This window comes from Epinephelus fuscoguttatus, linkage group LG10, assembly GCF_011397635.1.
Source record: "Epinephelus fuscoguttatus linkage group LG10, E.fuscoguttatus.final_Chr_v1".
In the NCBI taxonomy this organism is placed as follows: domain Eukaryota; kingdom Metazoa; phylum Chordata; class Actinopteri; order Perciformes; family Serranidae; genus Epinephelus; species Epinephelus fuscoguttatus.
In genome coordinates this window covers 30,037,084-30,049,708 of record NC_064761.1, presented here as the reverse complement: position 1 = coordinate 30,049,708, position 12,625 = coordinate 30,037,084, and the positions used below count along the sequence as shown (strand labels likewise).

The window sequence follows — 12,625 nt, the reverse complement described above, 5'->3', positions numbered from 1 at the left end:
GTTATACAATTCCCCCCAACAGCTTAAAGGATACACACAAAATGTATAGTTAAAGAAAATCCAGTGTTTATTTTTGTGTATGCACATAACAAAATACAAAAAAACAACAACCTCACAAGCTTTAAATTGTACTCTTGTTTTGTCCCTAAGATCCGTTGTTTCACAGCAAAAACACTGTGGTGAATCAAACATTTTTTTAAAAACCAGAATGAAAAAAAAAAAACTACACACACAGGCGGCCTGGCTAAAGAAAACACGAGCGAAGGGCATGTTTTTGAAACACTTTATGGGCATCTGTTGAGCTAAAACATAACCATCTGTACAATCATGGAGCCAAAAGAAATGCACTTTCAGACAGTGAAGTAAAGTATGTTTCATCAACATATACAAAAAAGTACTAATTCTGATGATGTATAATTTCCTGTTTAATTTCAAATTTTAAGGTAGTCAGAACAAGGTTACAGGTTATTAATTTGAGGCATTTAAAGCCAGATCTGATCTTCCCAGGTTCTGCAATTAAAGTGCAAATCTTTACATCAAATTAGTACTAAAGACTTGGATAATGCAACTCCATTACACATTTTTTTTTTTAAAAGAAAGACTTCCTGGTGATTTGCGATTTCAGTATAGGCCTAAGTGCACCAAAAAAAGTGCAATACAGCTCGTGGACGGAGGAGTCAGGACTTTTTCACCAGTGCTTACAAGTCAAACATTGGCTGTTTTAGCTCAAGTGTTAAGGCAGGGGTTTCAGACTTAAAGATAAAATATCACAATGTCCACCCAGTAAAAACTCACCTAGTTCTAATGTGTATGCTATGTGTCCTTCCACTCTACCATTTATCATTTTATATACAATGTCATTTAGTTTTATGCAGTCAATTACAGAAAAAAAAGTTCCCACAAAGCATAATCAGAGGAATAGATATAAAATCAATATATCTTGACAGAATAAATTTTGACCACAGGAGTTGGTACTACCATAACATAATAATAGAAATAAATATGTATACTATCTGAATCTGTTCATCAATATAAGACAAGCACAGTGCAAAGACCCCAAAAACTGAAATTCTCCATCAATACAATGTTAAAAACAGAGCACCTGTAATCCTTAGAGTAATGGAAACCAGCAAACAACATAGTGGTTTAGCTTTCACAGATCACCTGACTTCCTGAGTTTACTGAAAGCCTCTATTGCTGCACGTCGTTAATCTCTGTACTGTTCACTGATTTCATTATTTATTTAGAGGCGAAGAGACTACAAATGAGTGAGAGCGATGATTACAGCACTCCGTTTTGTAGCTATGATACAAAACACCAAATTTGTTGTGCTTCTGGGCATTAATATGACAAATGCCTTCCCGGTGAGGTGTATAATCATCTTCTGTTTTGTCTTCTGGCTTTGCAGCTTGTTCTCGAAATTAAGAAGCAAAAAAGGGAAGGGCAGACATGAGGAGAGCTGCTATGGGGTAAAAGTATTTGTGTTATGACGGGGTGACTCAGGGTTCAATGCTCAGCCCCCTGCCGCTAAGCAATTACCCTTATGTGGGGCGTCTGGGGTTACAGGGAGAAGTCAGTGTTGCCACACAAGGAGCTCGGACCCTATTACAGACCAGCTCCGGATATCAGCCCTAATAAAGAATGCAGCCGACTGGTGTTGAGGATTGGAGCTACCTTTGTGTTGTAATGGATTTCATTCAAATCTAAATCAAAAACACGACAACAGAGGGAGTTCACCTGATTTAAATTATACTTCATCACACACAAAAACTGAGGTCTTGTCTTCTGTTTGTCTTCATGGGTTTTGTCGAGGAGCTGAGTAACAACAGGTGCTGCTGGGTGATCCTAAGCAGAACCCATTAGCACGCCGACAGGAGGCGTGGCCTGGCTGTCAGACGAGGAGTGCTGGTAGAACGTGTCTGTGCGGTTGACCCGGAGCAAAGGTGGGATGGTGGAAGACCTGATGTGGAGGATCCTGGTGTCTGTTACTTCGCAGTCGATCTGCATCATCACCTCGTAGTCTTTGTCCCTTATGATGCTGTCTGTAATGGCAGGAAAGAAAGCAGGACGGTTGTTAGTTTTTGATGCATAAATAAATAAATTATTGTAGAATAATTTGTGTATTTGCTCTATCAGCAGTAGATTTATATCACGGCAAAGGACTTAATCAACTCAAGAGACGACTAGTGCTCGCCAAACTGTCAGACTGTATTTGTCATTATTATTACTGGCAGGGTTTTTGTCAAACTCGCTGCGGAGAGACATGATAAGAGCGTATTTTGGGAGTGTAAAGGAGTATTGTCTGAGGCAGCTGGGGGGGTGGGGGGGAGGTGCAAACCACAGCAAGAAAGGGGTGGAGGCCAGGTCACACATGGAGTCCAGAGGTGAGTCACATTCTGGACTTCTCCTTCATGGAGATAAACAAAACAGCTCTAAACAAGAGCAGGACATGCAAATTTGAGAGGAGAAAAGAAGAAACTTTGGCAAGAGTGTGGGAGCACGATCGCTGATGATGAGTCAGGATCCTTCAGGCTTCTTGTTCTGTTCACAGAAGAAAAGAAGAAACTCTGGCAAGATCAAGAAACAGACAGAGATCAACGCTGATGAGTCAGGTTATTGTGCTGGGGAAAAACTCCAGAGACTGCAATGCACTGCAGATGATGATAGGCAAAAAAAACTCATTATCAAAGATAAATAGATTTTCACAAGGTCACCCTGACGTGTGACCTACAAACAAATAACTGTGCTGGCTTTATCTTGTGAAATTCAAGTTTGGGAAAAGAGGCTGAACTTGAGACAATGCTGTGGTTCATGGTTTGTGGTCTCCCACAGCCTAATTTTGCTCAGCCTGGGAGAAGAACATCCTTTAAAATGGACACGATTACAAAATCCCTTGCTAGAAAAAACTATCAACAACATGTGTATTTACACTGACAGAAAACTTAAAGAAACGTGTCGCTTCCTTTGTGTCAGCGAGCGTGCCAAGATGCTAACAACATTCCCCATATGGAGCACACAAGCCAAACTCAGTTGTAGTGCTCTCTTCTGTGACCCAGAAATGGAGCTGTAGGCGTCTTTAAAATGCCTAAGGGCACTGCAAGTTGTTTAAAAGCTGCAGTCTTTTTCCAGACACCTGTGCAACACATCAGCTTCTTCTGCCTCTCTGCAGGATTTCCATACTTAAGAGACTTTATCAGATTGTACAGTGACAATACAATCGCCCCTTCTGCAGCCAGAAGCCTCCACGGATGTTCATATCATTAAATGGTTAGTGGATGGTTAAGCTGAGTATGACTTCATCTGCTGCTCAACTTCCTCTTTTGCACCTGCAGTGAAACTGGAACCTTTCAAATGAATTTCAGTGTTTAAACAGACAGCTCTGGAAGTCATCCTCCGGGTTAGGATTTGGTCACGCTATCTCAAATTAGTGCCTCGGTCTGACTGTAGCAGAGCTGGAAAAGTTATTCTCTGTGTATCTCCATATAGCTTGATGAGATCACAACTGATATTTTTTTTCCTCCTCAAGATTCAAGGTCCTGTCATGGCTGCAAAGTCGAGGCTGTGGATACTGTTCAGTTTAAAATAAACTGCTCTGACATAACCACCACTTAGCTTGTTTTATTCCAATAATAAATAGAAGTCCAACAGATCGGCTGCACAAAGTGGAAAAGTGTCACACGCGTAACCCAAATGCACAACACATGAGGAGGACGAATACAGTGAAAATCCTACAAATAACTATAGATATAAAAAATAATGAGATTTAAAAAAAAAATGCAACCACAAAAGAACAAAGCGAGAAATATTTAAATAAAATGGGTAATAATTCTGTACTTAAAGGACTTTTAGCTTTATTACTGTGGAAATATTTTCTCAAAATCTATTTAAATAATTTACAATTCATAAAGCCTTATAGAAAACTGAACAGGGGTGCAGCAGTGGGCAGGAGGCAGCAGTCCTGGGTAGCAAAAGCACCCTGTGGCTTTGCAGGTGCAAGAGTTTGGCAGTCCTTTCAAAGCTAGCTTTATTTAATTTGTATATTTTTTTGCAATTTTATAGCCAGAATACCTCGAGTTAATAGACAGAAATAGAGAACACATTCTGCTTTGCATTACAGCCCACATATCTCAAAATTAGATCATAATTACCTTGACCAAGTGAGTTATAAAGTCATAACTGTACAGCAACCAATCCAAGAACATACAAAGGGGGGCTATATATCTGTAGATCAGCCAGTGGAATACTATTATAGTTCTTCCTATGTATTTTGCCCAACATACTTACTGCTTAACCACATTGCTATAATCTAAAATTCTTAAGTATCCCCTAATAAAAAATGTCACATCAAAACTGGTTTATGTGATTAGCTTGTGTTCCATTTACCTAGGGAGTCGGAAGTTGGAGCTGGGAGTGACGTCACACCCAAGTTGACCACGTTCCAGTTAAACAAACCAAGATGTTGTTAGAAATATCAGTTGATAACAACGCATTACACTGTATTTTATGCAACACTGTGACAACATGTCCACAGAAGTTGGACAGGACTGTGTCTATGACTATGTTAGTAGGACACAAATAAGACAGAAGTGGTAATAAACAATGTATTACTACAACTTTCACTTCAGTTGATGTGTGGAGCAGCCATCTTAGATTTTGAGGTCAGGGTTGGTGAGTTCCTATGACTTTATGAGTCAGAAATCCAACTTCAGGCGTTGTTAAAATTTTTGACAATGAGCTGGGAAATTCTGGAGCCAGTTGCACAGACTTAATTTTTACCATGCTGAGGGACTTACTTGAGGGTGTTTCACAGAATCCCTGAGAAGTAAAAAAGTTAAGGCATTTACAGCACTGAAAGATTTTACAGTGGTAAGATACTACAGTTTCCATCATAACCATTTGTTGCTTGCACTCAAGCTTGTAATATCTTAAGTCTGTTGTGCAATGGTTTAACTAACCTGAAGGGATTCTTTTAGGATACAACCAAAATAAGGAGAAAACCTTAGGTATTGAAGTGAACATTTTCAGGAAACCTGAGGGAGAAGATGTGTTTTGTGCAACTGATTTTATTTTGAGAAAGCCCTAAAATGGACTTTAAGGAAAATCTCATCTTAATGTGTTTTGTGCAACCAGCACCTGACTTCCTGGTGCAAATGGAACGCACAAATAGCAGCTAAAGCTACAGACATACCTAAGGAGCTGGTGGATCAACTTTATAAGGTGAAGATATGTCAATGTTGTGTTTAAGCTTGTAAAAAACACAATTTAAGGTCCAGTGTGTAGGATATAGTGGTATCTAGAGGTAATGTTGCAGACTGAAACCAGCTGAAACTTCTCTCCTGCATCAAGTGTGTAGAAGAACTATGCTGGCTGATGTGAAAACATGAATGGCTCTACCTGAAGCCAGTGTCTGGTTTATCCATTCTGGGCTACTGTAGAAACAACTTAGCGGACTCTGAGGAAGAAGATCCACTTTGTATATGGATATAAACAGCTCACACCACGGTAATGAAAACACAATGATTCTTATTTATTACGTGATCATACACCATTTCATTTCTGCCAATATATCCCCCTAAACCTACACACTGTACCTTCAATGCAGGCTTAAGTTGATACCTCTTTATTTCGAGACTTATCATTACCCTTTAACAAGATTACTGAGCCCCGTAATTATTTTCTAAGTGCCCAATAATTACAAAATAATCACACTGTAATTTGTGGGACATAATCTAAGACATTATCCAAATTGAGGACATTTAATTCACTGCACTGTTTACATCCACCTTTCACCAAATGTCTAAATTCTATTAAGCCAACAGCTTGAGAAGCCTGAACAGTCAAACAGGAAACACACAAATACACAGCCACGAGGCCCAACTTCAAACAGCAGCTCTTTGAAGACGCTGCCAATTCTACCGTCCTGCTCTGCATGGACTCCTTCCCCCTTTTACGAGTGCCATCTGGAGATGTTCCAGAAAGTTTCAGCGACACAGTGAGCTGGTGTGTGCTGATAAAACCCCGATGTCTGGCAACAAGGCATCTGAGGAAACCTGAGAGTGCATCTCAGGAGGATGGTGGCTGCCATACTGGCACAAACACTGAGGACATGTTCATGAGAGAAGCTTTTTTTTTAATGACAGAGGAAGCAATTCATCAGCAAGTATAATGACTAAATTACAAGGCCAATAAAAATAAATGCTGGTCTAATAGTATGGCAATTAGGCAACTTAAACATCCACATAACCTCCAAGTCCAGCCAATTTCCAGACAATTTCAATTCAGAAAATTCCACCAATATGCTCGTCTTTTATTTAATGAATAATTGAGACGTTCTACAATCGCTGACCAAGCCGATATTAAACAATAAAACAATGTTCTACCATTAGAAAATTATTCTCGCAGACAGTAACAAGACTGAAATAGTCTGCTGACATGCTAGCAGCTCTGTGGGTCTTTTGCGCAGCCATGCTTTGAACTAAATGCTAACACTGCATGCTCACAATGACAATGAGAACATACTGATGTTTAAGTAGAAGTCAAATAAGACCGCGCACAGAGCAGCTCCCCATAAGGACTGTAATGCAATGTGACGTTTCTACAAAACCCAAAACCAGTGAAGTTGGCACGTTGTGTAAATCGTAGATAAAAACAGAATACAATGATTTGCAAATCCTTTTCAACTTATATTCAATTGAATACACTGCAAAGACAAGATGTTTAATGTTCAAACTGAGAAACTTTTTTTTTTTTTTTGCAAATAATCATTAACTTAGAATTTAAAGGCAGCAACACATTGCAAAAAAGTTGGCACAGGGGCCTTTTTACCACTGTGTTACATTTCCTTTCCTTTTAACGACACTCAGTAAATGTTTGGGAACTGAGGAGACCAATTTTTGAAGCTTTTCAGGTGGAACTCTTTCCCATTCTTGCTTGATGTACAGCTTAAGTTGTTCAACAGTCCGGGGTCTCCGTTGTCGTATTTTACGCTTCAAAATGCGCCATACATTTTCAATGGGAGACAGGTCTGGACTACAGGCAGGCCAGTCTAGTACCCGCACTCTTTTACTATGGAGCCATTCTGTTGTAACACGTGCAGAATGTGGCTTGGCATTGTCTTGCTGAAATAAGCAGGGGCGTCCATGAAAAAGACGTTGCTTGGATGGCAACATATGTTGCTCCAAAACCTGTATGTACCTTTCAGCATTAATGGTGCCTTCACATATGTGTAAGTTGCCCATGCCTTGGGCACTAATACACCCCATACCATCACAGATGCTGGCTTTTGAACTTTGCGCCTATAACAGTCCGGATGGTTCTTTTCCTCTTTGGTCCGGAGGACACGACGCCCACAGTTTCCAAAAACAATTTGAAATGTGGACTCGTCAGACCACAGAACACTTTTCCACTTTGCATCAGTCCATCTTAGATGAGCTCGCCCAGCGCCGGGCGGCGTTTCTGGGTGCTGTTGATAAATGGCTTTGCATTGTAGAGTTTTAACTTGCACTTGCAGATGTAGCGAACTGTAGTTACTGACAGTGGTTTTCTGAAGTGTTCCTGAGCCCATGTGGTGATGTCCTTTACACACTGATGTCGGTTTTTGATGCAGTACCGCCTGAGGGATCAAGGTCACGGGCATTCAATGTTGGTTTTCGGCCTTGTACGTGCAGTGATTTCTCCAGATTCTCTGAACCTTTGACGATATTACGGACCGTAGATGATGAAATCCCTAAATTTCTTGCAATAGCTCGTTGAGGAATGTTGTTCTTAAACTGTTCGACAATCAGCTCACGTCACTAAGTGGTGACCCTCGCCCCATCCTTGTTTGTGAATGACTGAGCATTTCAGGGAAGCTGCTTTTATACCCAATCATGGCACCCACCTGTTCCCAATTAGCCCGTTCACCTGTGGGATGTTCCAAATAAGTGTTTGATGAGCATTCCTCAACTTTCTCAGTCTTTTTTGCCACTTGTGCCAGCTTTTTTGAAACATGTTGCAGGCATCAAATTCCAAATGAGCTAATATTTGCAAAAAATTACAAAGTTTACCTGTTCGAACATTAAGTAACTTGTCTTTGCAGTGTATTCAATTGAATATAGGTTGAAAAGGATTTGCAAATCATTGTATTCTGTTTTTATTTACGGTTTACACAACGTGCCAACTTCACTGGTTTTGGGTTTTGTATCTACAGTTTCCTCAGACATTTTCTACTTTGCCAGATGTTTCTCTGGTCCAGTACCCAACCCATTGCACACTGGGATGTGCATGTATTTTAACTGTTTTTTTTAACAGACTGATGTTTAGCAGGCACTTTAAGTTTCCTACCACTTTCATGATCTCAGGTTAGCATGTTAACATGCTAACATTTGCAAATAAGCACTAAGAACAAAGTACAGCTGAGGCTGATGGGAAAGTCATTAGATTTGCAGGAATTTAGTGATAAAGCAAAGCACAGGGAGACATTTAAAATTTGACCTGATAATGGTGCTATAAGGGCACAGTAGGAGCCCTTCTGTGCAGAGTTTTGCATGTTCTCTCCAGGTCAGTGTGGGTTTTCTCCTCCCACAGTCCAAAGACATGCAGGTTAACTGGTGACTCTAAATTGCTCGTAAGTGTGAATGTGAGTGTAAATGGTGTCTGTGTCTATGTGTCAGCCCTGCGATGGTTTGGTGACCTGTTTAGGATGTACCCCGCCTCTCGCCCAATGTCAACTGGGATAGGCTCCAGTCCACAGATCTTATTTTCTACAATAATCCAAAATCCAATGGAATTATCCCATTGTATTTTTTTAAGGGATCCAGGTTGATGGCAACTTCTGGGTTGGCCTACAAAAAAAACAACATTTCAGCCTGACTCTTTACCAAAATGGTGAACCAACATTGCCATCAAGAGTGCCACACAGCTAGCATGGCTAAAACTAGCGTTATGTACAGAGAATTAAGTCACTGAGGCAATCGATTGCTTGCACTAGTTGATTTTGCAAGACTGGCAAGGGTTAAACATTTAGGTTGGTAAAGAGCACACTCATTTTCAGAGCATTGGTGGGGATGTTTGTTTAGATTAGAGGAGTAGGAAAATCTGACCCCCAACTCCGTCAGTGGTGCGGAGCTGTAGCTTAAACCCCCCAGTGAAAGCTGCCCGTTTGCTACAGTGCATATGCACAGTCTCAGAGAAGTAAAAATAGACTGCAGTGCGTCTCCCACGGTCGATCCACCTGTAAATGATGTAATCTCCAAAACATTCCTCTCCTCCAAACATGTCGCTTCCACTTGATTGAGCTACTTTCAAACTCAGGGGATCGTTAAATAAACACACCCTTCAGTCCTTATGAGGAGTCGCTGCTCAGCTAGATACGTTTTCAGAGAGAATCAAGGCGGTCAAGGTCAAGTAACTTCAACAGAGCCCCTGAACCGTGGACACGCAGCGAGACAGAAACAAGCGACGGCTTACATCAAAGTCTGGATCTTTGACGCTCAGTTATTGACCACGACAGACCAAACGCTCACTCCAGATTAGCAGAGTCTATCCACCTCCTCCAGATGAAAACCATTTAGTGACTGGAGAAGGAAGGCATTCCTAGAGGAGAGCAGCAACAGGGAGCTGGAAAGAATTATCCTCCACTGCGGAGCAATCTTGCTCCAGAGAGAGGACAGTGTTTCTGCTTTTCTAAGGGTCGCGCCCAGCTAAATGTGTACATTTGCACTTAATCACTTCAAAGTTTCAAACAAAGACAACATAAATCTGAAATGCGAAGGCTGTCATGTGTGTAACACATGGGATTTTATGTGTTGAAGGTGGGAGGACCGCGCGGTGTAGAGAATTGCCACTTCACTGGTTTTGGGTTTTGTATCTCTGTTTCCTCAGACATTTTCTACTTTGCCAGATGTGCCAGCACAATAGATGCAAACACACTAATGCCTGAAAGAAGCAGGACCAAGACTTGTGGTACAAACGCAGATGAACACACAATGTTTTACATTTGTGGCCAAATGCAGGCATCCATGACAGAGCATGCAAATCGAAGGCCCTTTTCTTGAGCTAAGAATCCTTCCAGACCTGATATCTCTCCCTGAATGCCACCTTTGTTTGGTCATTTCAACAATTAGCAGAAAGGAGGTCTTGGATTTCACTATTTGCTGCTGTTTCAATGGGCCATCTGAACAGCACGGACCTTAACATTCCTCCCTGACAAGACCAACCAAGAACAATGTTTACTTTCATCAATCTTCATCTCTTACACCGCCCTCCCAGAAAAAAAAAAAAAAAACGTATTTCCCATTGGCCATGTCTTCCCTGCTGAGTAAGAGGCTCATATTCCACTGACTCACTCCTCTCAGAGCTGGTTGACTAATCAGATCTCTTGCTGGTGCTTTACCAAAGACACAGGGAGATATCGGAGGAACAAGAGGATTTCTGATAAAAATGCCAGGCGCACACCCAATAACAACAACAGGCTATCTTCCTAATTGCTCACACCCTACATAAACACGATCCCTCTCGAGCGGATTTCCTTTCAATTCACTGTCCTGTAGGCTTAGTGAAAATGAAGCCGCCTGATAATTAACTGCAGCATTTGGACAAAGACGATTTCTTTCCACTAAAATCTCTGATGACCCGACTTTGACATACTGTATTGATAATCCAGCAGATCTAAGGACCATGGAGAAAAGCTATCATGAGCTCATGAAAATCAAAAACATCTGTATACTTTAGCAATTCGTTAAAAAACAGAATTTGGCGACAAATGCGCCAATGGAAGTCCAAGGTTCGTGCAGATAAAGTGTTCCGATACTGAGGTGTACCTCAGTTTACCAATGTTTTGGATGGGTTTTGTTTTTGAGGGCAGGCAGTCAAATAAATGGGTGACTGCATCTCAAATGGGCTGGTGGAAACCACCCCCCACTCCCAGACTGCAACCAAATGCACTCTGATTGCCACCCACTATGACAAGCTGTGGACAGCAATTGTTCTCTTCGAGAGGAAATGAAGCAATCTCGATGGGCTGTGACCTGCTCCATAAGCTGAAAAGGACCTGTATTTATATTTGATTTTTCATCACTAGCATGCAGCCATCATATGTGACAATGACACTGAATGTTCTGTGAGGCTCACTCCAACCAAAGTACTTTCATTTTCACAAAAGACCAAAAGTCTTATATGTGCAGATTAATTATTCTACACTGATGACTTTTTAGCTTAACGACTCCTGCCAGTCACACGTTCACAAACTCATATTTAGCAGGCTGACAAGGACATATAACGACGACACTATGAGTAGCGTGAGCTCTGTCTCTTACGACTATTTTACAATGGAAGAAGGAGGGGCTGCCTGGCTCTCATGGCTGGTATGCCAGGTGCTATTTGGAAAGGCATGTATAAGTACAAAAAACAAAATCCAGGAGTCTCAGATTAGTGCAGTAAAAAAAACAAGGCACTCTTCAGGTAAAATGATCTCATACATGTATTCTTTAGGCAAAGGCAATCTAACAGACCAACGAGTATCGAATGACTGCAGTTGCAAAACTCTGCATGGCAGATGTGCCAAATTGCAGACACTCTTACTTTCCTTGCCTGTAGGTGGTACAGTTTGAACTGGAACCACAGGTCTTGATTCGGATTAGGTACCAAACTTGCGTTAAATCCATAACGTTAAATCCATTGGTGCCAAATACGAGTACCTGGGAGCTCATCCGAGAGAGAACGCCAGGTTAAGAAAAGAAGTGAAGTGCCACAAAGCGCTCTAATACCTGGAAGCCAACCATGGAGCTCTGCGGCCGCTCTGTCAGCTTACCAGTGAAGCAAAACTATTGCTTCATCCCCTATCTGCTGCAATAGTTTCACTATCTGGTCTATTTTGCTTTCTATATTATTTTAGTTACAGCCTTGTATCACTGCTAGATGAGCAGACACACACACACACACACACACACACACACACACACAAGGAGACAGAGAGACAGAAGATTAGCTCTATGTGTGATTAAAAAAGAGCTGAGGAGCAGAACTGCATTTTAGTCTACTACATCATCCCTGTGCATTGGTAAAAAATTACATTTTTGTAATTACAGAGAAATCAAAGTACCAAAACAAGGTACTGCTGGGTGCCAGTGCCAAGTTCTAGTTACAGGTATTAGTTCAAATGCAAATGGTATACAACCCTAGTCTGTACGATACCGGCTTGTATGATTTTTCAGGTGCTTTGTGCAAAGTCTTTATTAATAGACTGCTGTATGGATGGATGTATAGCCAACAACTCAAGCAATGTATGTATGTAGAGATAACAAAGATGTGGTCACACTCTAGGTTTTGCCAAAAACAACGTGATATCTTAAATATAATCATAGCAATAAAAAATGTTTGTAATATAACTGTCAATCTACCAAAGTACGCACACCGCTGTCAAGGCCTCGACTTCATTATTTTTAGTAAAACAATCTGAAAAAAAAAAAAAAAAAAAAATGCCAGAAGGAAATGACCACAATGAAAAAGCTGTTTATGTCTGTGTGTGGTTCGGTCAGCGGCTGTACAGATACTTGACAGTATTGCTAAATGCAACAGAGAGTATAATCAGAGGCTGAAGGACAAAACAGAAACCACAAAGGGCTCAGAAAGACGTAGGGAGCAAGAC

The 12,625-nt window shown here is 41.0% G+C and overlaps 1 protein-coding gene across 1 annotated transcript in view; it reads right to left on the bottom strand.

Moving 5' to 3' along the window:
• Positions 1-44: 44 nt before the first annotated feature.
• The window catches only part of atf6 (activating transcription factor 6), a 39,069-nt gene continuing 26,488 nt past the window's right edge, over positions 45-12,625 (bottom strand). Inside the window, exon 16 of the mRNA XM_049588006.1 lies at positions 45-2,042. Coding sequence (XP_049443963.1) covers positions 1,846-2,042 — 197 coding nt within the window. The 3' untranslated portion in view covers positions 45-1,845. The remainder of the gene's footprint in view (positions 2,043-12,625) is intronic.